General features: G+C 53.2%; 1 protein-coding gene across 4 annotated transcripts in view; it reads left to right on the top strand.

Moving 5' to 3' along the window:
• Positions 1-11,279: 11,279 nt before the first annotated feature.
• Positions 11,280-26,856, top strand: part of CAPN15 (calpain 15) — a 50,678-nt gene continuing 35,101 nt past the window's right edge. For 2 of the 4 annotated variants that reach the window (XM_041408039.1, XM_041408055.1), the window contains exons 1-3: positions 11,280-11,650; positions 11,742-11,923; positions 21,925-22,244. In XM_041408039.1, coding sequence (XP_041263973.1) covers positions 22,069-22,244 — 176 coding nt within the window. In that variant the 5' untranslated portion in view covers positions 11,280-11,650; positions 11,742-11,923; positions 21,925-22,068. Of the gene's footprint in view, positions 11,651-11,738; positions 11,924-21,924; positions 22,245-26,856 lie in introns of all 4 variants that reach the window. The other 2 variants (XM_041408048.1, XM_041408065.1) reach the window with 2 other exon arrangements.

The following is a 26,856-nucleotide window of genomic DNA, read 5'->3' as shown; positions in this document are numbered from 1 at the left end:
CTTTCTGAGGAAGAGTTTTCCAACCTCCACATACCTGGGGCACTTTGTACTGGGAAGACTGATCTCTTAAAGAGCAGTGATCCCTGTGAATCCCTTCCAACCTGACATATTCTATGATTAGAATAACAGAATATGTCTAATCATAGTAGCTTTAGTAGCTACTTTGGGGATAGGAATGGTTAAACCAGTAATCCAAAGGTTAACCTGGATGGCTGTGACAGAATCCCCACTTGGAGCCATGAGAGACCAGCCCAGCCAGTGTGTGTGAGGAGCAGGGGACAGCTCAGAGCCCCTGTGCTGTGTCTGGGGACAGGCAGACCCCTCATAATGGCTCTGGCAGGGACTTGAACCATCAGGGCCATGGCAAACACGGGGAAAACTGCCCAGCAGTCAAAGGAGATGAGGGAGGTCGTGGAGGCCAGGCCCTTGCCAAAGCCACATCCCTTTCTTTCCTTGGGTAAATGGTGGCTCAGGGTGGGACAGCAAGAGGGGAATGAAGTGGTGGGGCAGTAGGATCCTCTGGGTCATCACTGGGGGAGGCTGGGGGTCACTGAGGGGGCAGGAGAGTGAGCAGGGGCTGTTGGGGAGCACTGGGAAAGTAGAGAGTCAAGGGTGAGCCTGGGTGTTGAGGGGTGGTGGGGAGTGAGACTTGTCCTTCCCAAGGCCGTGGGGGTCCCTGTCACCACCCCTGCCCCAAGGTGTGCCCAAGGGCCACAGCAAGCCCAGCCCCTGGCCAGTGACCTGGGGAGGCCTTCCCTCCCTAGCATCCCCTAACATCTCCACCCCACTGATGGCAGCTGGAGTACCCCAAATCTCCAAGGTCCCTGTGCATTTGTGCAATGCTTGCGAGGAACTGCGGACTGTGACATCTCCTGGGGACACCACACACCAGGGGGATGCCTGATACTCCCAGATTCCCCCAAGAAGGCCCTGATACTCCCAGGACTCCCCAGTTCCCCTAAGGAAATGCTGACAATTCTCCTCCTCTAGTGAGAACTTGCGCAGGACTGTAGGGAACTCCTAGTACCCCCAGAGTGCCATGAACATTCCCACAGCTCCAGCAACCCAAGAGACACCCCAATCCCCCATGTCCCCATGATGTGGGGGTCATTTTAGGCACAGACTCAGTCCCAAGGACTGGTGTGGGGCCCTGGCATCACCTGGGGGTTTTGGAACAGATAATCCTCCCTGAGTAGAGGGGATGGATACCTTTCCCTCAAGCAGGGAGAGGTTTGAATGCCTTAACCACACCAAAAAAGACAACAGAGCACCCTGAACATGTCCTGGCACAGCAGGACCATTCACCTCCGTCCCCTCAGCTATGCCACTGTGGGAGACAGCACATGGTGCTGGGCAAGCTGGAGGAACCAAGAGCCTGGTGTCAGACCACACACTGCTGACAGCTGCTGGACCTGTGCAAAGAGCATGTGCCTCCACAAACGCAGTCTGGGTCTTCCCTGGGCCATCCCTGTATCTCTCAAAGTCATCGAGTCCAGTTTCCCTCATACCAAAAATGTGAGTGGTGCATTCTCGTGACAATGAAAGCAAATTCTTCTGGGTTTGTACCATATTGTTCCCTCAAGTGCCCTCAGTGTCACGCACAGATATTACACACAGCACTACATCTTCTGCACAACTTTGAGATCCCTACCACTAAAAACTTATCACTGATCCGTGATAGATGCACACATAGATAATCACAGAGTCGTGGAATGGTTTGAAGGAACTTTAAAGCTCATCTTTGTCCCACCCCCTGCCATGGGCAAGGACACATTCCACTGTCTCAGGCTGCTCCAAGCCCCATCCAGCCTGGCCTTGGACACTGCCAGGGATCCAGGGGCAGCCACAGCTGCTCTGGGCACCCTGTGCCAGGGCCTGCCCACCCTTATACAATATATATACATTATATATTTAGTCAAGGGTTGCATTTCCTTGCATTTTCATTTCAACAGCTCAAGGAGGAAGATCTCCTCCCAAAACAGTGATGGATCATATGGCTTTCTGTCCTGCCCTTTGACAGCCAGCAGGACCTCCCTGTTGCTCAGGCTGCAGCGGGAAGGGTTGAGGGCAGGCACCAGGAAGAACCACTTGCCAGTGTGACGTGGAGGTCACAGCAGAGGTGAGAACTGAGGGAAGGCTCATTCAAGTTTGGTGTCCTGGGAAACGAGGACTGTGGAAGATCCTGGGACGTGGAACATGCAAACCTTTTCTCTCTCTCACCTGAGGTGCCTCAGGGAGGAGCTGCTGGTTCCAGCACTGCCAGGACACAACGGGAATTCTCCCTGTGCGTCCTCCACTCCCTGCCAACCCTGGGTGTGTCCCCTTGTTGCTCAGGCTGCAGCAGGAAGGGTTGAGGGCAGGCACCAGGAAAGAACCACTTGCCAGTGTGAAGTGGAGGTCACAGCAGAGGTGAGAACTGAGGGAAGGCTCATTCAAGTTTGGTGTCCTGGGAAACGAGGACTGTGGAAGATCCTGGGACGTGGAACATGCAAACCTTTTCTCTCTCTCACCTGAGGTGCCTCAGGGAGGAGCTGCTGGTTCCAGCACTGCCAGGACACAACGGGAATTCTCCCTGTGCGTCCTCCACTCCCTGCCAACCCTGGGTGTGTCCCCCTGGGCTCGGCCAGCTGGGTCTGCTCCAGGCCACCTCCCATCCTCCGGGGTATCCCATGGCACAGCAGCTCAGGATCAGTGCCAGGGGAGCTCAGAGGGATCTGGAGCTGTGTCTGGGCTGACAAACATCGATCCACAGCTGGTGGATCTCAGCCCCATGGCGTGGGGATGATGCCTCAGGTTTTAGCTTTTCTGTTGTTCAGATTCTGTGCTGCTTCAGTGTGCACTTCTGAGCTTCACACTAGGGGATGGTGAGCTCTCTTCACAGAGTAGGGAGACAAAACAATTCCTTCTCTAGCTGGGGACCAAGGACAAATGATCCAAATCTCAGGCCCAAGAGCACAAACAATGTGGGCTGAAGAGAGAAAAACAAGGAGGATGGGACCTCATGGGCTAAAGCTGTAATTGGACAATTAACTGCAATATGCACATGGAGCAGAACTTATCAAAGTGAGAGACCCCATGACTGGTCATGCATTTTGTGACCATTTTGGGTTCACCTGGGGTGTAGCCCTGGCTGGGCTCTTGTGCTGCCCAAGGTGGATCCATTGAGGTCTTTTAATAAATCCCTGCTTTATTCTTTAACTCTGTCCAGTCTCTGTTGTAGCCTGCACAGGGCATCAGGGAGAGCTGGCTGACACTGTCTTATGTCAGATTTGGGAAGTGCTGGGTGAGGGAGAACCTTTGCAGCTGGAGGAAAGCAAGGTTTGTATGGTCAGAAAAAGCTTGGGATATGGTCCAGACAGCCCAGGCAGCTCTAGGAAAGGTCCTGGAATGGTCATTTTAGGAGGCATGGCAGGTGGAAGAGAAGCTGGGCAACAACACTTGAAAATGATTGTTTTCTGTGATGAGATTTGCTCAGGGCAGAGCAGGAGGTAACATTCCTCTCGCCTTTCAATCCCAGGAATGCAGCTCACTGCAATATTGATGCCTCTGCTGCACCAACTGAATGTTTGATCCACTTTATCATCAATGACAGGAATTTGTCTGGAATAACTGAAAACCTTCAGCTTTCTCCAGTGCCCATAGATGTGATGGGCACTGCCAGTTATGGGCCTCAGTTTATCCAGCTAAAATTAGGGAATGTGGATCCCAGTTCATTGAATTACTGACAGGCTGAGAGAGCTGGGGGTGCTCACCTGGAGAGGAGAAGGCTCCAGGGACACCTCAGAGCCCCTTGCAGGGCCTAAAGGGGCTCCAGGAGAGCTGGAGAGGGACTGGGGACAAGGCATGGAGGGACAGGACCCAGGGAATGGCTTCCACTGCCAGAGGGCAGGGATGGGTGGGATATTGGGAAGGAATTGTTCCCTGGGAGGGTGGGCAGGCCCTGGCACAGGGGGTCCGGAGCAGCTGTGGCTGCCCCTGGATCCCTGGCAGTGCCCAAGGCCAGGCTGGACAGGGCTTGGAGCAGCCTGGAACAGTGGAAGGTGTCCCTGCCATGGCAGGGGCTGGGATGAGAAGAGCTTTACATTCCCTTCCAACCCAAACCTTCCCACGATTGTAATTCCTAACTGAACATGCTGAAAACATCCACTTTTTGAAATCACTTTCTAACTGGGCAAAGTTTACTTCATACATTTATCCTCCAAATAAAGATGGCCAGGCTGGTGACATAATTCCAGCCAGGAACTCCCTGCCACACCAGAGCTGGGGTCTGTGCTGTGAAGATGTTGAAGCCCACACAAGCTGCAGGGACTCTTCTGCTGTGCTTTCACACTGCTCCCACTCATTAATAACCTGTGCACAGCAAAAAGAGCTGAACCCAACTCCCCACACATGGGCATGTTTTGGGTGCTTTGAGGAGCCACCTGCTATTGCATAAGGCTGAAAGATCAGGGATGCAGGCACCCAGCAGCTCTCATGTGACCTGTGGGGCCAGAACCTGGACACCTGAGGGGACCTCATGTGGCACCTGAGTGCAGCACTGAATGTCCCCAAGTGCCCAAGCTCGCACTTCAGCTACTGCTCCATAGCTGGTGACAGATCTTACTGGAAACACCATGGTGGGGCCAGCAGATTCTTTTAAGCACAAATTCTCCCTTTCCCCAGTTGATCCTGAGAGATTTTGCCCTACAATGGGCAAGGCAGCCCCACCGGCCACAGCAGGATTCCTGGGGATGTTCTGTGCAGGGCCAGCAGTTGGACTTAATGATCCTGGTGGGTCCCTTTCAGCTTGGGATATTCCATGATCCTGTGATTTTGGGGATTCCTGCTCTGTGCTTTCCTCAGACACTGCTGGAGCTGTGAGCCCTCAATTTCCCCAGACCAGGAATCCCATCTGTGAGGGAGGGCAGCACGGGGCTGCTTCTCCCCTGGCCCACCCCAAAGAACAGCGGCCAAACTGTGTCTGCAGCCTCTAGAAAATATCTTACTGCAAATAAATGTGTTGATATGACTGGCAGTCACATTTTACAGAAGGATGAAGGGAAGCCCAAGCTCTTAATCGGCTTTTGGTCCCTGCATTGTCCTACACTGTCATGAACATTTGCCATTTCAGCACCCCTCAACTGCCCACAGAGAAAGCCTGGGGTGCCCTTTGGGGAGGGTCCAACAGTCTAAAGAGAACATTCTCCCTCTTTAGCAACTGTCCCGTTCCACTTAGCAGCCAATAATCGCTGTCCAAGATTGGTGGCTTAAATGATTCTGCTTTTGCTGGAACAACGACCACTGATTTCCCATGAGGGTGTGCCGGACCAGCTGGGCTGGGTCTCATCTGGGACCCCCTTCCCGTTTTCCCGCGTGGCTCTGGGAGGGAAAGGCCCAGCACAGAGTGCAGCAGGTGCTGCACGAACTGCTCCTAGCTCTCATCTCTGTGGGGTGGGAAGGTTTGAAGGTGCTTCTTAACCCGGCGAGTCTGGCCTTGGGCTGGGTCGGGACGTGGGTCTGGACTCCGAGGCCGGGTGGGCGCAGGCCCAGCCTAGCCCCGTTCCCCCGTCCCACGCCGAACCGCGGCTGCACATCGCCCGCAGCGCTAGCAGATCCCTGCCGGCTCCACCTTCGCTTCATGTGCAGCCAGGTCATTAAAGCTGTAATTACGAGTGGCTTTTGCCCAGGTTGGCTCAGCCGCGGGCTCTGATCCGCACAGGGAACGCCCGGATCCTCCATCCCCTCACGGCGGCGCCTTCCAGGAGAGCGCCGGGGACGCTCAGGGGCGGACGGAGCCTCCGTGTGAGGGCTCAGGGCCACGCACCCGCCTTTCCCAGACCGCGACCCCGAACTAACGGAGCCATGGGATCCCCGGAACACGCCAAGACCCCCCGGGATCCTCCAGCACCCTCCGGCACCCTCAGCCCCGGCACGTCCCGCCGCCCCCGAGGCCAGCGCCGCCTGCGCTGCCACCCCCGGCCGGGAGTCGGCGCTCTCGCACGGGCCGCAAGGCACGCTGGAAGTCGTAGTCCTCGCCCACCGCAGAGCGCCCGCCGCCCCTCACCGGCCGTTGCGGCCCGCGCCCTCCGCGCGCCCGGAGCTCGCCGGTCCCTCGACCCCGAACCACCGCCGCCGCCCGGGGCTCCGCCGGGCCTGTCCCGGCCCCGAACCGCCGTTCCCTGTGCCCCGCTCGGCCGCCGCTTTCCGCTTCCTGCGCGCGGCGCCCCTCGGGGCTCGTAGTCCCGCCGCGCTATTCACGACGGTCCCTGCGCTGTCTCCGCGCCGCACGCCCGCGGCCGGGACGGGGCGCTGCGCCACGGCGGCGGCGTAGGGCGGGCGCGGGGCTCGGGCGGGCGGGAGGAAGGGTCCCGGCGCGGGGCTGTGCAGCGGCCGGCGTGCCTTGCCCGGGGCTTTGGAGAGACCTGGGGGCTGCGGGGGCCCCGCTCGCGCCCCGGCCCGGCCGCACAGCCGGAGGGGTTTAACGGGCTTGAGGGTCGTGCGGCAGCCGGGGGGGACGGGGCGGCTCCGTGATTGCCCGCCTTAGGCTGCGGTGCCTGACCCGCCTTCGCCCGGCGCGGCGAGATCGCAGCTGCCGGCTCCTCCCGCGGGCAGGGGAGCCCCGCCTGGGGCACCGCCGAGTGCCGGCTCCAGGCTGGAGCCCGGCAGAGCCCCCAGCACCCCGGGCTGCCTGTCCTGCAGTTCTTCACTCTCACCTCCAGCTTAGACACCCGTGCTGGGGCTGAGCAGGGTTTTATGCGGAGTTTCTCAAGCCTCTGCGAGTTTGCCCTTTAGAAGCAGCTGGCTGGCTCTTATCCTTGGGTCGTGAACATCCTAAGCCTGTTGGTCCCAGTGTCTCATCAAGACCTCTGGATTTTGCTGCATGTCAGCTCAGCTGCAGATGAAGCACCTCAGCCTCCAGGTCCTGGATGCAGGAGTCTTAGAGGATGGAAAAAGCTCTGTACTTGGCAGCTTCTCCATTCACTGAGCTCTCTCCTCTCCCTGCTCCTGGGGTACATCCCCCAAGCCCCAGGAAACAACTGTTTAGGATGATCATCCATGGGCCTGTTAGAGGAGATGGGATAATGTGAACGTTGTGTTTGAAATGTCATACTGTTTCCTCTGAGCTGGGAATCTCAGTGGGGCTTGGCGCTCCGTAGGCCTGCAGGCCCGGGATGCGGCTGGGTGGGTTCCCATGGTTGGACAGAAGCTTATGTGGGAATTGCTCGCTGCATGTGGCCTGGAGCACTGGTGCAGGACAGTGCTGCACTGCTGTGAGTGGGTCAAGGGCTGATGGAGACTGGGAGATGTGTTTAGAGGGAGCCAAGGTGGAGGTGAGGGGTGCATATCCCAGATTGTGGCTCTGAATGCAGAGATCTTGCCACGCTTTGCACGTTGTCACCTGGGAGTCGGAGGGACTTGTGCTTCAGGGCTGTGCTCTTCCCTAAACTGGAGCAGACCTGCAGTGACAGACTGGCTGCCTGTGGCTCTGAGTCTGCTGGTGGCTTTTGTCTGACCATTTTTTGAGATCCTGCTGAACAGCCTGGCTTGTGCCCCTGAGTGCACCAGAGCAGGGCTGAGCTGTCTGAGCATAACCTGTCCAAGGCATGATTCAAATTACCCTGATTTTATGTGTGTGGGGATATTAACTCATTTCAAGTTGCATCAGCTTCTGTTTTTGTCCAAGGCTTTAACAGTTGAAGGCAGAAGGCAAGACCCAACATTGCTCCCTTCCCGGGAGGGGTTGAATGGCTGGAGAGCCCTTTGAAGGTCTGATGTGACTGGCTGGGTTTGCTAAGCCCGATTGCTTTGGCAGGAGGGAGAGCAGCCTCCTCCAGCCTGATGACTTGGTGCATAAGGGAACTGGAGGCGTGGGCCAGGCACGGTGTCTCCTGACTCAGAATAAATCTTGGAAAACAACCCAAAAGTGCTAAAGTTGCACGTAAAAAAGGTCAGGCGTCATGCCCAGACTCGGAGCTGTCTCATGGTGGTGGAAGGGCTGGGTGACCCCATAGAGGAACCTTGATGCCCCCAGCAGATGCACTGATTACCCCTCACTGTCCTGCTTGCTCCCTCCTTATCTTTGCTCTGGGCACCCTTTATCTTTGCTCAGAATTCCGCTGGCTTTGCAGAGGGAAGTGGCCACGGCCCTGGTGTTCCCTCAGCCAGCTGAGTGCAGTTGGCTTTAACTCATGGAAAACATGCTGCTCTCCTCTGTCCCGAAGGTTTTGTGGGAGCTTTCCAAGTTTGCACTGGTTACACATGAGCTCTAGAGAGAGACTCAGCCTGTGTCATGTGTCCGTAGTAGCGTTGATCCCTGCTAGTGGAAACATCATCTGCTCCTATGTGGAGAAATGCTGTTTTCTTCCCATCTTCTGCTTCATCTGAATCCGGGCTTGTTTTTTTTCTGGCTTTGTTCTGACCCTTCCTGTGAGCAGAGGGGCCTGGGAAGGACCAGACCCTGTGGCATTTCTCCAAGTGAGCAGAGGGGAGCTGGAGTGAGGGACTGTGGCTGCCTGCGGTCAGAGGAGGCAGATTTGGACAGTGTGTGTCAGCCCAGTGTCCTGCCACCATGGCTCTCTCCCAGTGCCCAGAGCTGGGGAGAACCTTGTGAGCCTCCGATTTGGTGGAACTTGGGGCTCTGATCAAGGTCACACTCAGTGCAGCCTTTGGTGGGAAAGCTGCTTATGCAGGTGGGACAGGTGAGTCAGTGGCTTCCTCCTCATTTTCCGTCATAATCCCACTCTCTGGAGCTAAGTGAGCTGCCTCCCCGCTCCTCTGCATCTGCCTGTGTTTGCCTCAACCTTGCTGCTTGCTGTTGGAGCCTTCCTGAGAGGCTCCCTCCTCTCCAGGCCACAGTCACCAAGCTGGGCAGGGAGGAGCAGGCTGCTCCGAATTTCTGTCACATTTGCTGTTTGGAGTGTTGACACTTCCCTTGCGTTTAGCAATGGCAGCTGAGGAAGCCAAGAGAGGCAGAAGAGCTGCTGCCTGCTCACGAGAAACATTTAACTCTTGCCCTCACAGCTCCCTTCCCCGGGTGCTGGCAGCTCTCAGGTTGGCTGAGGAAATGCCGGTGGTGTTCCCAAAATTCATTCTTGATCAGTTGTTCAAAGGATGAGGAGGGTTTTTGTGTGCCATTTCCTTTTGCTCTGGAAGAAAAAAACGCTGGTGCCCTGTGCCTGGGCAGAAGGGAGAAGGGGGAGCCCTGGCAAGGAAATAGGATCCAGAGAAATGTGTCACCAGCAGAAAGAGCAATTGTTTTCCTGCATTTCCATGGCAGAGCCTTGTCCTGTTCAGGCAGCCCGTGTTTGACAGCCAAGATAATACATTTATATTGATGTAATTAGTGGGACGTGGAGTTTGCTGAATGGCTCGGGGGCAGCCTGCTTTTCAGACTAACTCCAGCAAATAGATCAGGGAGGATTGGAAAGCTGCCGTGGGTTGCTGGAATTGGCCCGTTGGGTTTCTGGAGGTTGAATACATAACTGCTGATATTTCCTATTGTGCTGTACCCTGCCTATTTGAAAAGAAAATAACTCAAGGGAACATGGGGCTATTTTTGCCAGCTTGAGATGATCAAGTTTGATTTCTAAAAACTGAAGCCGAGTCTTTAGACTTGCACATTAAAACCAATGTTGGAACCATATCTCTGTTCCTCCACAAATGCGTGCCTCCACACTTTGCCAACGGTGTAAACTCTAATGAGCGTTCATAAAAAAAGAAAGAGCTTTTCTGTTCCTGCAGTGCAGCCCCTTTTGTAGGAAATGCTGTGGGCCTGAGCAGGCTCAGCATCAGGGACAGTGGCAGTGACACTGTGTCAGGGGACTGAGCTGGTGTCCTGCCCCAGCCCTTGCCAAACCTCAGGGTTGTCAGTGCATTCTCAAGTTGGTGAAATAGAGACCAAGACCTTACAAAAAGCTGTTGTCGTCCTCCAGTGATGCTGCCCTGCTAAATTTCTAATGTGACACCAGTGGCACCAAAGTTTCCCCGTCAGCATCTTGTTCCCAGCCCCAGCGCAGGTGATTTCAGTATACTGAGGATATCACAGGCAGCTTCCAACTTGTGTCCTTCTGCTCCTGTAACAAAAAGGTTTGCAGAGAAAGTTGCTCATGGACAGCTTTGCTGGCAGCAAATCCCCTGTGTTTGTGCTGGTCCGTGGAAGTGGGAGCACAGCACCAGGGTCTTTGTGTGCTGAGCTCTGTCCTCTGCTGTGGCCATCCACAGCCCACAGAGGCTGCAGCACTGATGTGGTCAAGGTCTTGCTCTCCAGCTTGCCCCTTGTCAGTCTGCTTCTTGCAGACTCAGGCCAGCAGGCAGAGCTCGGGAAGTCCTTGGAATTTCAGCCCTGCCCAGCAGGTCTGTGCTGAGCTGCTGGGTGCTGAGTGCTTTCCCTTTCTGTCCCATGGAATGTGCAAGGATACTGATGTGATGTGGCACTTGCTCTGTCTGCTGGTGTTGGTCTCACTGCCTTTCTCTCCTGAATCTCCCACAGCTCAGCAAGGGCTTTGGAGATGCTGTAGGCCTGGAATTCCCTGTGTAGCTGCAGAGACCCTTGGGCTAAAGGGATCAGGGTGGTCCTTTTGAGCCTGAAGGGTTCCTGAATCAGTCCCTGCTTTCCTCATTACTGGTCCCGAGTGGTTTTCCTGGCCCATTCTGTGCACCCTCCCTCTGCTGCCCTGGTTATGTTAGCAGCACCTGTCCAGCTGCTCACCACAGGGCACCTTCTCCCCACTGCCTGGAATTGTCAGTGCTGGGGAGTGCTGGAAGAGAAAAGCTCTTTGTGAGTTCACCATCACCTCCCCCAGGGGTATCACGCTGCATCTGATGGTGTGGCTGTGAGGATGGTGAATAAGGTGAGGGGCAGAATGGGGTCCCTAGCTCTGCCATGCTGCTGAAAAGGCTCACTGATCACAGCTGAATCCTTATTTTTGTCCTCCCTCCCCAGCCTCAAATAGAGGAAGTGAGAGTGTCCATAAGTGCCAGACACTTATGGACAAGGGTTCTTGTTGCCTCCATCTGCTAAAAGCCCGTCCCAAAGGAGATAGCACTTTCCCAAAGCAGGAATTTCATTAAAACAGGTTGTTTTGAGAGCTGAGAGTATGAAGGAGGAAGGGGAAATATCTCAGAGGAGGGAGGTTTGCTGAGGCAACTACTCAAACGTCATGGCTTCTGGGGGTGGGATGGGCATGTTTGGCATAATCAGAGGAATTTGTACTTCAGAATCTCCAGGAGATGTAGCTGGTAATGATGTCCTGGCTATGCAGGGTAATTAACATCTGTTTCTGTATTTGAACATTCAGGCAGCGTGCCCCGCCAGACATCGCTGCATTCCCATCCGGCCCCTCAGGAGATCCTGCCCTGTTGCTAATTGTCAAGAGCTGTCCAGAGTCCTCCTCCATGTGACCCCGCTGTGCTCCATCCTGCTGTGCTCCTGAGGTGTGCCATTCCCTGCTCTGGTGACAGCTCCCACCAGGATGCTGAGCAGCGCCCGCCGGCAGGGAGGGAGGCCAGTGGTGGGCACGGAACTATAAAGTCACAGCCAAAGGTTCTGAGTGAAGAGTCTGAATTGACCCAAAAGCTGTCTCCAGGAGGGACCAAGCTCCAGCTGGATGTCGTGGGAAGCTCTGCGAGCTGGAGTTCAAGGGAATGCTGACTGAGGGACCAAAAATGTGAGGTTGGTTGTCTCTGCTGGTGCCATGCTGATGGGCCCAGAGTCTCAGCAGTCATCTATTCTTACGTTCCTTTTTTCACTCTCTGTCCAGCAGCTTGGGACAGCAGCTGCTCCTTCCAGGCTTGGTGTGCTCCCAGTGCTTGGTGCAGGGACCTTCTAGCATGCTCATCCAGCCCGGCCACTCAGCGGGTGCCAGCAGCGGCTGCTCGGGACCAGGGATACCAGGCTGACCCTACCGTGACTGGCACTGGACCTGCCAAGCAGGAATCGTGTTGGGTGAGAGGCATTTCTGACTCAGCTGGCACTGGGCTGGGCTAGGCGGGGCTTGAAGGAAGGAGACCTTCTCTCCTCTTGTTTGTGAGCACAGTTACCCTGCTTCGTGTCTCTCATGCCTCTCGTTCTTGTCTTTCTTCCTTGTTTGAATTCATCCTTTGAGTGTTTCTGTGCTGTCTGTGTGAAGGCTGTGTGCTTAAATGGGTGGGGATACCAATGTCCTCTGGTTTCCTCATGGTGAAGAAGGAACTGTGAAAGTGGAAAAGAAACTGTGGGGTCTTCCAGCACCTTGCTATCTTAATCTCACATGGCTGTCCCAGGGTGTGCTTGAGGCAGTGCAAGGGCAGGGCAATAAATGAAGAAACTGCTTAGCTGTGCCTGCACTAACCACAGAGCTGTGGCAGTTCCCAGCCCACTGGAACAGAGAGGTGACTGTGCTGTGCCTTGTGTGGCTGGGCTGCTCTCAGCCTGGGCACTAAGAGCCCGGGCTGTGGAGGCAGGATGAGGTGCTGGGAAGCCAGTCTGAGCTTGGACCATCAGGATACATTTGCAGCGTGTGATGGTGTTGTCCTTGGATTGAAATGACCCAGGCTGATGTGGCCTCATCCAGGTTGGGGCTTTGGATTAATCAGATGGATGCTGGTGCTTGCTGTGTGGTGGCCAATCTGGCCTGGCTGGTTGTTCATGGACTAGCTGGAATCTTTATGTGTTGTTGATGCCCAGCCACAGCAGAAGGTCTGCAGGAACCTCTCATAGCTTTGGTCAGTGAATCCAGGCCATGAGCACTCTGGTGTTTGAGTAGCGACTGTCACCATGCAGGTGCTGGTCAGATCTCCACCACAGCTTCTTCTCATGGCTGAGAGGGATGAGGTGGCATTCCTGCTCTTGGATCTGTTTTGATACAGCATTGGAGTGTCTTCCAAAAGCTCCTGCCCTTGTTCCTGTTGCCTGACCTTGCCATGTCTTAGCAAGCAGAGCCTGCTGGAGGGGAGCCTGGGGGTCTGCAGCGCCACACAAGGCTCAGGCCTGTGGATGTGTCTTGCAAAGCATGTGGGAGTGGCTGCAGTAACATCATCTCCTCTCCATCTGCCCTTTTGGTTCAGGATGCAGCCAGCAGCCCTTGGTTAAAGCTCAGCTCCCTCCTCGTGCTGGAGGTACCTCGTGTGGCTGGCTGGCTTTGCTCCACCATTACTCAAAGCATCTGCATTGTGTTTCAGCCCTCTCAGAGTATAGCCTTTTCCTCATGTGACCATTGTGTTTGTACAAATGACTGTTCCCAGAAAATATTGCTTAAGGTGTGTGTAATTGAACACATCCTACAATTCCAGCTGTACTGGTGTAGCTGAAGAGGAGCCACTTGTGATGGAGACACTGAGCCAGTAAAACTACTCTGGTGAGGAGAGGGCAGGGTTGTGGTGGTCTCAGGCACTGTTTTGTTTGTATCACTTCCTTGTACCAGGTGTTATTCCACACCTGTAATTTCAATACAGATCTCCTAACAGAAGCAATGGCATGGCTGCCACATCAGTGTGCAGAAGGATTGATGTGTTTCTCAGGTGTCATCTGGAGGTGGAGAGGTGGTGAGCAGTAACGTGGTGCTTTCTCATTAAATGATTGTGCTGAGCTGTGCTTCCCTGTTGCTCAGAGAAGCTGTGGCTGCTCCATTCCTGGAAGAGTTCAAAGCTGGGTTGGATGGAACTTGGAGCAGCCTGGGATAGTGGGAGGTGGCAGGGGGTGGTAGGAGATGGGCTCTAAGGTTCTCTCCAGCCCAAGTTCCTCTCGGCCCCCTGAGTCTGTCCCACCTCCCGGTTCTCTCCCAGTTCCCTGTGCTCCTGGGGAATGCAGGGGCCTCTTGTGCAGCTCTCAGCAATTATTGTGCTTTTATCTCTTGGTTGTTTGTGATGGAAATGCCAAATGGCACCATTGTCTGACAGGCTTCTTCCACCTCTGCGCTTGCCTGAGGCGCAGCTAGAGATGTGTTGGCTTAAATCTAGGCCAGTTGGTTGGAAATTGGGCCGTGGTGCCTGATGAAAGCCAGGGAAGGCCAAATTGCATTAAAATGGCAGAAGGAGACAGCCATGTGCTGCTGCCTGTGTGGCTTGGGCAGGGCACTGCAGTGGGGACAGGAGCTATCTCTAGGAAGGGATGCAACTGGATGTGTCCTGGGCAAATGATATATTTACTGTCTGTCTAATCTGTGTTAGAATTAAAGCTGTGACTGGAGTGTCTGGGGACAGTGTGCTCAGGGGACATCACCTCCTGCCTCTCAGGCTTTGCTTTCCAAGTCTGTGCCCTGAGTTTTCACTGGTTGTGAGAATGTTTCTTGCTGCAATTCTCATTCCCTCCCTTCTGCGGTGGCCAGCCCTTCATCTGCTTCTCTGTCAACTTAGCATGACCTGAAGATACAATCTGTGCTGTCCTTTTGGGAATGACCTCACGTTTGTGCTGTGTCTGGGCCTCTATGAATTTGGGTTGCTGAGTGATTGGAAGGAAGGAACTTCATGGGTCATCAAGTCCAGTTCCATGCTGCTGAAGATGGACAGTCATCTCAGGCAGATCATGAACTTGTCCAGGAGCTAATTGTTGGAATTCATGCTGTGCTTTTTTCCCCAGTGCTTCTGGAGCAGCTGGTCCAGAGGTCTGCCCTTGGAAAGGTTAGAAACCCTCCTCAACTTCCAGTGTCCACTTTTCCTGGGTTGGTTTGTTGTGCCTGTGTCATTGCAGAGTGTTAGCTTGCAGATGAGATGATGACTTGCACATTTTTTTCCTTCCCTGGTTCTCTGTAACCTTTATGTCCTGCAGCAGTTGTGGTTCTGGATGGAGGTTTGTCCTGAGAAATGTGCTGAGGGCTGTTTTGTTTTCCCATTTGGGCAGCTTGGGCTGGCTGGGCCCATTTGTTTCCTCGTTGTGCTTTTGATTGTTTCAAGTGCAGGTGGAGCTGCGAGCTCCACCGTTTGTGAATGTTAGCGAGTACAGAAGAGCACTTTATGTGCTGCTGTCATTTCGGTTTTCTTCTTTAATGTTTGTCCTTGCTACTTGTGCCACCTTGCCCCTTCAGGTGGGACAGACGTCAGAAACATTTGAATCGAGGTGAACCTGATAAAGCAGTGTATTGAAGAACCAGTGCCTGGCTCTTACTCGTGGCTCTTATTCATGTTTATCTCTAGCTGTGAATGTGCAATAACAACAGTTCTGTTCAGCACAGGCTGGCACAGCCTGAGACAGGAAGATCTGCTGTTTACCAAGCAACACTCTGCTATAAGTGAGAAAGAGGGGAAAAAAGTGGTTTATTGCTGCTGGGTAGCTCAGAGTGTAGTTAAACCTTTCTGAAAAAAGAGGAAACTAAGAGCACATGTGTTACTCAAGATGCATTTTTCCTGGCAAGAGTCCCATGTGTGTGCTCTTCTTGCAAAGCATCCCTGCGTGTGCTCCTTCCCATTCAATCCGTAGCATATTGGGAGCAGGCAGGCAAGAGCTTCCTGTTTTTATAATGCAACTGGTCTCAGCAGGCAGTCTGTCGAGGTGATTTTTCAACCTGACATCTTTTGTAGCTGGGGCAGCCTGTGAGCTGAGTAGGATGGCAGAACTCTGCTGCAAGCATTATAAACACGGGGAGGAAAAGATCTGGAAATGAGATCTGCTGGTAAAGCTTCCCGGGATTGGATGCTGCGGCTTGTGTTGTTTTGTTCCTTCCCCGTGGCTCCTCTGTGGCATTTCCTCGCTGCTGGTGCAGGGAGGGCCCTGCCAGCCCACCCACGCTCCGGAGTCCCCCACAATTGGCCGCGAATTGCGGGATCCACGCGGCTCGCTGCACTTCAATGGAGCAGCGTTAATTGACTTAATAGAGCACTGGGCTTGGAGGGATTTCGTTGTGTGGGTTTTCTTAAAAGTGTGTGCACTCAGACCCTTTGCAGCAGTGCCCTTGTTGCCATTTTCATGCTTGTTCAGAAACTGCTTTGCAGCTGTCAGTGGAGATGAGGTTCGAAGTTAACCCTTATTTTGAAAAATCCTTCCTGCTTCTCCTCTTCTTCTTGTGATTAAGATGCTGATTGCCCTTTCAGATCTGTGTAATCCCCTCTCTCAAAGTGACTGGGATAGATTTCCAGTAGGTCCCTGGATTATCTGTCACTGGTTTACAGTGTCCAGTGCAAGGGAGAAGAGGAAACTTTGTTCAGCCTTGGATGGTAGTTGCTGTGTGGCCAAGCTGGCTCTGCAATACTGGATCTGCTGGATCTGCTTTTCCTATCAATCTTTCACTTCACACTTCAGACACCTCTTCCTCTGCCTGCATACTTACAGAGAGTCAGTGCTGGGCATTAAATGCAGCTTAGCCCAATTCAGCTGCTCTGTATGAGTTTCTTCTGGGCTGAAATTGGGCCAGAACCAGTTTCAAAGCAGCTGAAAGAAGGTAAAGACCCTCAAGCTTACCTTTGCACGTTGGTGTCTGTGGCCAGACACATGTGCTGCTGTTCTGGACTTTGTAGCATGTAGCGTGAGATCCTGTCCTGTGCTGGTGTGGGACTCCAGGTTCAATTATCTTGTTACTTCATTAATAGCCCATCTGGAAATCTGCTTCCAGACAGTTCACTTCAGCTAGGGATATCTCTGCAAGTGGTGTACAGGTCTTATTTCTCACCAAGACCTGGAAAACAGCTCACTTAAAGCTTCCTGTCCCCTCAGTTTCCTGCAAGGCCAGAATATCTGACTCTCTTTCCTCAGCCCTCTGCCCCAGAACAAACATTTGGGTGGGTGAGTTTCACCCTTCTCTCCCTTTTCTATGTCCTCCCATCTGCAGTGCTTGCACACTGCCTGTCATCCTCGTGCCTTGCACACCTGAAGACTCCTTGGCCCTGGCAGGTAAGGCAGAGCTTTCTGAGTCACAGAGCCCTGGGGAGCTCTGTGTGGAGCAGGAGGTCTGGAAAAGCCTCCCCCATCCCAGCTGAACGTGCCAACCACTGTCCCATCCCTCCAGTTGTACCCCTGCCTCAGTCTGTCCTTGGAGAGGTACCTTCCACCCCTCCCTGTTAGAAGCTTTACAAGGAATTGGAACTTGCTGACACCTTCATTTCCTGCCAAGACTGCAGCACTTGGGCTGGCTTGGCAGATGAGGGCAGGGAGAAAGAACAGCAAAACTTTGTCTTGTCCCCAGCTGTGTGCAGGACACCTGCTCAGCACAGAGTGTTCCAGCTCACTTGCTCCTGCTGCACTTGACCGTGGAGCTCTCATTGGGTCAGTGTTTGCAGCTTGGGTTTCAGTGCTGTGTCTGCCTGAGGTGGGTGTCTTGTTGCTTGTCTGCTTTTCCCCTGCTGCCTTGTGAAAAAAAAAAAAAAAAAAAGAAGAGGATTTTTCCCTTCCTCTCCTGGGGTTACTTCTTTTCTCAGGGTCATCTCAGCCTGGTGAATTCCAAACATGCTCTTCTTGCTGCTAGTGCCTGGTTTTGCACATCCTCGGGTCCTGCCACCCTGTCTGGAGCTGGAGGCTGGCTAGATCACACCAATGCTTGAGTTTCTTTCCCTTCTTTGGCTAGCATACAATCAGACACTCCCCTCTGCATTCTTAGCTATCCCAACCTGCTCTGGCACTTTATAACCTTCTTAGGCTGCCCCATCTCGTGCTGTGCACCTTCCAGCCCTGCACACCATTCCCTGCTTGTCCTGGCCTCCCTGAGCATGTGCCTCCTTCAGGGGAGATCTGCTGTGCATGGAGGCAGGATTGGTGGGAGGCCAAGGGTTGGCCATTCCTCCAGGATGTCTGAAGTGGTCTCCTCCAGCTCAATGCCCCCACATAGCCCCAGCTCCTCCAGCTGTCCCTGAGCTCCTTGGTGTTCAAGGGTGTGAGTCACATCCTGCAGTCCCCAGGGAGGAGACTGTTTCTCCAGGGCTGTGTGTGGGCACTGGACAGTGAGAGCTCTTCAGGAGCCCTGGCTTCTCCCTGCCAGCAGCAGCTGACGTGGGACTGAAGGCAGAGATCTCCTCCTTTGCAGGTGATGGTGGTACCAGGTCCCAGCACATCTGGCTCCCCTGGGAATGGTCATTGCCTCCAGGCTTCCAGAGCAGCAGGAGTGTTTGGACAGTGCTCTCAGGCACAGGGTGGGATTGTTGAGGAGTCCTGGTGCAGGGCCAGGAGTTGAACTTAGGATCCTTATGGGTCCCTTCCAACTCAGGACGTTCTGTGGATCTTCGTCAGCCCCCAGGCAGAGAAGCTCACACAGCAGAGGGAGGAGAAGGGCTGGTACTTCAGCTTCAATCTTAGAACACAGTCTCCTGCAGCTTCCCCTGGGCACAGCTTTGAGGGATGTGCTTCCCTCAGCTACATGGTGAGCCTTCTCCTGGGCCAGCTGCTGGCCCTCACCTCAGACCAGAGCTGTCTGGAGCTCAGTATGTCTGATGGTATTTTCATTCCTGGATCTTCCCTGGAGCAAGGGAGTAGCTCAGAATTTATTTGATTTATAGGCTGGGGGAGTGGAGGAATTAATGAAGTGGCAAAGAGTCCCTGAGTTTCCAAGGCTGAGAACCAAGAGAGGTTGGAAAATTCAAGTAGGAGCAAAGCTGGCTCGTGCCACATGGATCAATAAATTACTAGGAAAAGGAGTGTGGGGGTATCCCATCACAAAGAGGGGCTGCTGCATGTGGGACCAGCTGGGGTGAGTCTGCTCCCTGGTTTCCACAGTGGCTGCAGCAGCTCCAGGGACCTCTGTCTCTTCTTCCTGCTGCGTGCCAAAGGGAAGAGCTTGGGGGCTGATGCTAGCAAAAGTTGATCCTGCAACTTCCTAGATGCATTGAAACACATGGGCTAGTTCCTTTTTTTAAAAATTTTTTTTCTCTCTTCAGAGCCAAAACCTACTTTGAAACTGGAGGGAAGGAAAGGGGGTTGGGTAGATTCCCACCCTTCCTGCCTGCTCTGCTGTGACACGAGAGCTGGGGCCCAAAGGGTCAGCACTGCTCACTGGTGTGGAGGAACAAGGTTATGTGGAAGCATCCAGGCAGCTGCTTTGCTGTCCTGGCAGCAGGAGGAGCTCCATGGGACAGCTTTGCTGTCCTGCGCACTCCGTACATGCCTGCTGCCCAGGGTCTAGTGGAGAATTTGAGGGAGGGTCTGCATCAGGTACCATAGATCAGGGTAAGCAGCTGTGAGTGGCTTGGGGGTGGCGAGATCAAACCTGGTTTCATTTTGTAAGCGATATTTTGGGAGCAGTTACCCAGCATCAGTTCAGACCTGGTAATTATTGCAGCTGCAAGCGGCAGAAAACCAAAATCCAAACTCAGCATCTCGCTAAGGTGCTTAACTGTTAATTTCCATGAGTGAGATCCACCCTTCTCAAGACACTTCAATCTGTTCACATTGTTGCTTCCTCTCCAGATTAGATAGGTAGAAGCAGTGCTTTGTTAATTAGAGGAAAAATCCTGCTCCCTCCTGCCAAGACAGAGGAACTCTTGGCAGTTTGCTCCCTTTTAGTGACTGAAGCATCCCCTGTTCAGCCACGTGCCTTCAGGTTATCTCCTGGGGCAACTCCCTGCCCAGTGGCAGAAATGCCTCAAAAATAAGGCTGAGTGCTTCCAGAGAAGCTTTCTTCTTCTTTAATTGACCCCTTCCCTTTCTGGGGTGCAGTTTCCATTCTCTCCTTGACTTCTTGGAGGCTCCTCATTTGCTTAGTGTTGGCCAAAGGCGTTTTGGGGCTCGGCATGGTGAGCACGTACGTGCTTTGCATTGGGCTGTAGCACCACTGCCACTCCTGTTCTCAGACTGGTTCGCCCTCTCCCCACCTTTGGTCAATGCTCCCCCTTCAATATCATTCATTGGCTGCTCTCACCTGGCATGAGGATGACCCTGAGGAGAAGGATTAGTGCTTTGCCTGGAGAAATCCGATTTCACGCAGCACTCACAGCCGAGCAGCCCAGTTAGACCAGACAGTCTCGGAGATCACTCCGACTTAGCTAGGTTATCCTCCACCTATTTATAGCTCCCTTCCTCTCCCAACTCCACCCACCGTGGGGTTTGCTGCAGGGCTCCCGGCCTTTCCCCTCCCTGCAGAGCAGAGCTGCCTGTTCCAGCTCCTGGCGTGGAGCTGGTGGAGGAGACGGGCCAGGAGAGCGGCACCGCGGTGGGAGCCGGCAGCGATGCGGGCAGCAGGCATGTCTGTCTCCTCTTGGGATGAGCTAAAACTGGCATTTCCATGGGCAGCAGGAGGAAGCAGAGGGTTCTGCTTTACCAGCTTGAGGAAGTGATCTTGAACCAGGCTGTGGCAGTTTCACCCAACTCAAGGGGGAAAAAGGCTACTGATGCCTGTGCATCCTTCCTCTGTTTGGCTCAGCCTGCATTGAGGGGCTGTTCTACCCATCTTGCCTTTACTTGTCTATTTTATCATGATAGAACCTGAGTTTTTGAGGTAAGAGACAGTTTGTTCTTCTAGTAGGTGTCAGAGTTGCATCCCCTGTGCCTTTGCTGCTGGAGCACCTAGGCTCCTGGGATGGGGTGGAAGAGCCAGAGACACCACAGGTGTGGGATGACTGATGTCTCCAGGTAGACTGAGCTGATGGTATTTGGAAGTGCTCTTCCGCTTACATCGTGTGCCTTTCATTTACCCAGAAAATGAGATTTGTTACAAACTAACTGCTTGAATAGCAGGAAATGAGAGGGGATGTGCCAGGGATTCACTTTGGGTGGATGTGCAGAAATCAGTGAAACCTTGCTGTTGGGTAGTGGGGATGGGGGGGGGGCTGATGCATAGCAGGGAGGCATCCCAATTAAAACAAGGAGGAGGTAGGGAAACTGTGTTCTTGGGCTTTTTTCGGATTTGTTTGGTTCATCTGGGCTTTGCAGGCTACAGAGACCATGACAGAGCAGTTAACATTCTCCAGTTAATGACCTTATGCAGGCACATTCTGGTATTGAGCTTGTAACAAAATTGCACCTGTTCCTTGAGCCGCTCCTTTTGGGAGTCTGTTATCTATCAAGGCTTTTCTTGATCCCTTAGATCAATCCTGGGATTGAAAAGCTGTATTTTAGGACTCCTCATCTCAGCCTTTCTACAGCAAAAGTAGTTTCTTCACAAAGGTCCTTCTGTGGTTCATTCATCTCCTTAAATCCTGGTGGGTAATTGAATAAGCTCAGCTGTGCTAATTTTTCCATCTTCCTTGTTTCTTCTTTTTTGCTCTGTTAAATGTTACCTTGATCCACTGCTCCTGACATGCATCCAGATTGTCCTGCCTTTTCACTTGAAGGAAAGACGTGCATGTGTTTAAACTTCTTTTAATACAGAGGACATGAAATGTTCCTACAGTTTAATTGTGAGATGCTTGAAGAATAAATTCTGAAAAGTAGGATAGAGAGAGGGAGAAAAGGAGGAGCAAAGCCCCAGACCTGTTTGTGTGGGTAGGAGTGTGCTCAGGATCAACTAAAACTTGCCTTGGGCGGAAAGTAAATAGTCACAGAAAATACTTATGCAGATCCCCAGTCTGTCCAGTTCCGGTCCTACTGGGGTGTTAGTGGGAAACAGGAAAAGAGGAATATTTTATTTTACGTGTAAGCACACAAGCCATCCAGTCCTTGTAGCTGAGTAACTAAAACTGGTGTGCCAGTCAGAGCCCAGACTAACCTGGTGTGTGTGGTCCCCAAGGGCTGCTGGTTTGGGCTCCAGGTGGGCCTGGCTTGTCTCATTTTCTGCTTCTTTCCCGTGTGTGAAGGGCTTTGTGCTGGGTTCTGCTGTGCTTCCCTCCATCAGTCGGTGCTTCCGTGTGCCTGGCAACTCCTGGTGCTTAACTTGGGGAGAGCCTTTTCTAGAGCCCCCGCACTCCCTGTCTCCAGCAGCAAAAGCTGGATTCAATGGCACATCCCTTCCCTTCCCAGTGAGCTCTGGGATGGGGACCCTGATCAGAGCATGCATTGATAGGCTTTAAAACTGGAGGGTTGTTGCTGAAATCGTACCTTATCTTTCTCTCTTTTTCTTTCCTTTTTTTCCCCTTTCTCTGTGTTTGTTTGTTGTTTTTTTTTCCAACTCTGATCAGAACCGACCTTCCTTTGTCCAGCGTGCTGGGATCTTTGCAGCAGCCCATGCCGCAGCGCCTCGCCCGTTCCACCCGAGCTGCCCATGCCACTGGCTTGGACCTAACCTAGGCTCAATCTCAGCGTGGCCTGGGCAGGGGGGAACCATGGGGAGCTCTGCCTCATCGCTGGCCGCAGAGACGGAGTCGGACCATGGCTTCAGTAGCTCGCCCTACCCGGGGCACCCGGCTGTGGGCTGGTATAGGAGCAGCCCCGGTGGCCCCGTGTGGGAAAGTGCCCTTATAACGCGGCAGCACCAGCACTTACAGCACCGGCTGCGAAGGTAAGGAGGAGGGGAAGGAGCCTGCTCGCCCGCTCGCCGGCTGCTGCCTTTGCGACACCAGCTGCTTTGCATCCTACTGAGTGTTGGGTCCCTGCATTCAGAGGCTCAGTTCAGTTCCTCGGGAAGTCAGAGCCAAATTCTCACCGATCTGGGTGATGCCAAACCCTGGCTTTACACAGGGGGGCTGATGTCTCCTGCAGAATGGACTGCAGGACTCATCCCAGCTCTTCCTCCCTCACCTAAATTGTCAAGGTGGCTGCCTGGGAATGGGATCTCAGGTCCTTGTTTGCCATGCTCTCGTGGCTCCTTTTCTTTCTGGCCTCCCAACCACGCTGTAGTGCCACGGGTGGAGGATTGTGTCTCCAGGTTGGGTGGCACTAAGTTGCAAGAGTTTCTGAACTTAAGAAGAGCCAGAGAAGCTGTTTTAGTGCAAAAGCAGTGAAACGCTTCTGAATAACAGATCCACAGGAATGAAACACACCAAAAAAGAATTACTCTTAAAAACAGATTAGTGTTTCCAGCCCCCAATTCCTGTCCCACCTTGATGAAATCAGCATCTCAGATGTGTCTCTGAGCTGTTCCCTCTGCCCCTTCCGCATCAGCCACTTGCAGTGAGGAGTTTCTCTTGTTCTGGGGGGCTGGTGTCCTGCATTCAGTCTCTGACAGGTTGAGAGATTTATCAAAAAGCATCCAAAATCCATCTGCCTGGGGGCTTGGCTACAGAGACTGCCTTGTTTTGTGCTGATAACGTTTGAGCCTTTGCGTAATGCCTGCTTTGTGTGGACTCCAGCCTGGATGGGTGTCCATACCTGCTTGAGTCTGTTTGGAGCTGCTGGTCATTGAGGAATAGCTGCTTGCTGAGTGTCCCTGAGCTGTCCTGGCTTTCCCCTGGAGGTGTTTGCTGTGATGTTGGTGCAGTATCTGTGATGCAGTCCTCGTTTTCCTGGCTTCTGCTGCTGCAAGGCCCAGGATGTGCTTCCTGGGCTCTGGTGCACGACTCTAGAGCCTCCCAGCAATGTCAGGCTTTGCTCCTTTCTGGTCCTCTCTTGGGTCTTCTTGTTGAGCTGGGAACAGCGTGAAACCAATAAGTTGTTGTCTTTACTCTCTAGCATAGACTTGAGTACCTTTAAAAAAGATATTTTGTGCAGTTCCCAAATTCTGTTGCTGTGTGTGCCAACCTGTGTGGTCCACAGCTCTGCTCGTTGATCTGTGCTGTGTGGGTTTGTCCCCTCTGGTTTAGAGGGATTCTGCCAACAGAGCTGGGTCCTTCCTGCAGGATTATCCCTTCTGGACTGCTCGTTATCCCTCTGTTGCCTTGAGGAGCTGGGAAGGTGTCTCAGCTCACAGATGAGCTCCCTGCTATGGCTCTGCACAGCCAGAACTGAAATTTAGGAATTTCCAGTGTACACCTGGCCCTGGGCACTAAAAAAGGCAGTGTCTCTGCAGCCTCGTGTGTGGCAGCAGAGGCTGCTCATGACTCCAAGTCTGTAGTTTGAGGAACTAAGTGATATCTTGACAAGTGGAAATAAATTTCCTGAAGAACCAGCCTTGGTGGTGGAGCGGATGTTGGGGCAAGAACAGGAACTGCCGGTCTTGGCGCAGATAACGCCGGTGTCCTGTGGGGACAGGAGTGGCTTTTGTGATAATTCCTTATTCCTCTGCTAAAGGGAGAGCAGAGCTCATCCCCACTCAGTGTGGCGTGGTTCCTGGAGACAGGAAGATCAGCGGCTGTGATTCACTGAGCAGAGAGTTGCGTGGGAAGAGCTCGCTCCAGGCAGTGGTGATGGAAGTGGGTTCAAAAGCCCTGCTGAGATCAGCCGGGCTGCCAGGCATCAAAGGGCCCAGGAGCAGCGGGTGATTGGTTTCCAGAGAGAAACAGATAAATATATTCTTTTAAAAAATTAAGTAAGTCAATAGAACAAGTCAGGGTAGGTATCCTGCCTGTGCATGTCCTCGTCCCCGGAGTCGTGTAGTGTAGGAAGGAAGTGGAGTACTGGGGAGTCAATTTGAGGCTGGGCAGGAGTTCTGGGATAGACTTTGCTTTTCCTGCTGATTTTCTGTCCCTGCCTGCAGCTACCTTCAAAGCTGATAATGCTTTGGCTGCTGTGGAGCAGCACAGAGCCAAGCTGCTCTGAGCTGTCGCAGGGATGAACACAAACCTTTCTTGGCAGAAAAACAGGGACACAAATACTTAGTGAGTGACTTTGGTCTGTACTTGATGGGGGAGTTGAGGGAGTCATCCCTTATGGTGGGATGGGAATTAGGGGAGAAATCAGTGCTGTTTGGCTTTCAAGATTTTAGAACCTGGGAGGAGGCTTCACTGTCTCCTGTTGCCTGGGTGAGGCTGATGGCGTGAAATTCCCTGTCTGCTGAAGTCAGGGAGACAAAAGGGAGTAGAAAAAGGGCCTTAAGGGTAGAAGCAGCAGACTTGTGGCAATCAGATTTGAGTCTCTGGTCTTTTCTGGACAGGGCTGCACAGTCTCTTTCTGTGTGTCAGCATTTAAACAGGAGCCTGTCCATTTCCCAGTGTGCCGGGAGGACACAGCTATTGAAAGACTGGAGGTACACGGTATTAGGGGCATGTTGGAGGGATCTGATTGCAGAAATCTCTGCTTAGGGCAAAGGTGTTTGGTTTAAATTCACCCCTGGTAGCTGTGTATAGCCAGGCAAATTCCGGCTCAGCTACAAATCCCCTTGGGCTCTGTCTTGCTCTTGTACTTGGCTGGGCTGTTGTTGGGTGGGAGGGTTCAGCTGAGCCCAGGGATTCATTGTGGCCAAGCTTCCCAACATGCCAAACTCTTCCTGGAGCTGGGAGCAGGAAGGGGCAGTGCCACAGCCTTGGTCCTGGCAGCAGGACATGGCTCCATTGCTGGGGCTGCCCCTGTGGAATGGTTTGGGAGCTGTGGGATCAGAGTGGTTTCCAGCTGCTGCTGGAAGGGGTGGTGGCACCTCTCCAAGGTGCATCCTTCCACATTGCAAGGGGTTAGGAGGGAATTTGGGCTCTTCACTGTTTCCTGGTGAGATTTAAGGGAATGCTCCTGTTCACCTCTTCCTTACTCCCAGGATTCATGAAGAGGGTCCCGTTGAGTACTAAGAACTTCTGGATTTTGTTCTTAGGAGAGGCTTTTGGGGAAAGGGTTGCAAGGTCTGTGCAGCTGACCTAAGTGTCTCTGCCCACTACTCACTTTGGCTGAAGCTCTCTGAGCTCCCTCCTCTTCCAGAGGATGTTCATTTCCTGGGCTTTCCTGCAGCGTTCTGAAAAGGATTTTTATTATTCTGTAAAAGCCTTTGCAGAATGAAATACCTCTGGGTCTCGATGACTGTGGAGGGAGGAACACACTCTTTTATTATTCTTGTATTTTATTATTATGATATGCTAAAAAGATGTAAATCTCCCTGCTTTAGAGGGAAGTGAGGGGACCTGCTTTTGTTTTTGGTAGGTGGTGGGAGGGCACTTGCTGTGCCACCCCCTGCTCCCCAGAAGCACCTCTTACTTCTGGGGAAAGTCTCTGGGCAAGCCTGAGTGTCCTGCTTGTGAGCCTTTGCTTAAATACATGAACAGCAGCAAGTCAGAACTGCTGGGCAGTATCACAGAGGCCTTTTCTGTGGGCTCTGAGTTGTTTTGAGGCTGGTTTTGAGATTTTAATAACTGAGCTCTGGCATATGGAAGTGTGGCAGAGAGCTGAGTGGAGGAATGTGGCTCTGTGCTGCTCCTTCAGCCTCCTATGGCCCTTCAGCTCTGAGTGCAGCATAAGCAGAAGTGTCTGGAGGACAGCAGGACAGTGCTTAGTCTGGAGAAAAGGAGGCTCAGGGAGGATCTTCTGGCTCTCCACAACTCCCTGACAGGAGGGTGCAGCTGCGTGAGGGTTGGGCTCTGCTCCCAGGGAATAGGGACAGGACAAGAGGAAACAGTCTCGAGTTGTGCCCAGGGAGGTTCAGGTTGCATGCTGGGGAAAAAGTTCTTCACAGAAAAGGTGGTCAGGCATTAGAACAGGCTGCCCAGGGCAGTGGTGGAGTCACCATCACTGGAAGTGTTCAGAAAGCATGTGAGTGTGGCACTAGGGGACATGGATCACTGGGGGTCTTGCCAGTGCTGGGGGAACAGTTGGGCTCGATGTACTTAGGGGGCTTTTCCCAACTAAATGATTCTGTGTGTTTCTTGCTGGGGAAACCAGGGCCCAGAGAAATGAGATTCTTGGGGAAAAAAGCTCCTGGTGAAGCATCAGGTGACTGCAGGGAATCACCTGGTGATCACCTGCTTCTGTTTTCTGTCATCAGATCTCAGGCTGGGCATTGGCCCTGGGAGGTCTGGCAGCCTCAGCAGGACAGGTACCCCAACAGAGCTGGGGTGGGGCAGGCACAGATCCCTGGGTTTGAGCAGCAGCCTGCATGGATTTGGGTGTGCTCAGAGAGTTTAGTTTGCACCTTTCAAGAATCACTGACTGGTTAAGGTTGGAAGGGATCTCTGGGGTCCAGCTGGTCCATCTCCCTTCCTAAGCCTCCATGCAAAGAGCAGATGAGGCTGTGGAACAGATGGGGATCACCAACACGTGCTCCGAGTGTGTATCCACAGAGGAGGGAAAAAGGAGCCACTCATCCAAACCAGAGGGCA

The sequence above is a fragment of the Onychostruthus taczanowskii genome, unplaced genomic scaffold (genome assembly GCF_017590055.1).
Source record: "Onychostruthus taczanowskii isolate IOZ18803 unplaced genomic scaffold, ASM1759005v1 scaffold10, whole genome shotgun sequence".
Classification (NCBI taxonomy): domain Eukaryota; kingdom Metazoa; phylum Chordata; class Aves; order Passeriformes; family Passeridae; genus Onychostruthus; species Onychostruthus taczanowskii.
This window is presented reverse-complemented; position numbering and strand designations above follow the sequence as displayed.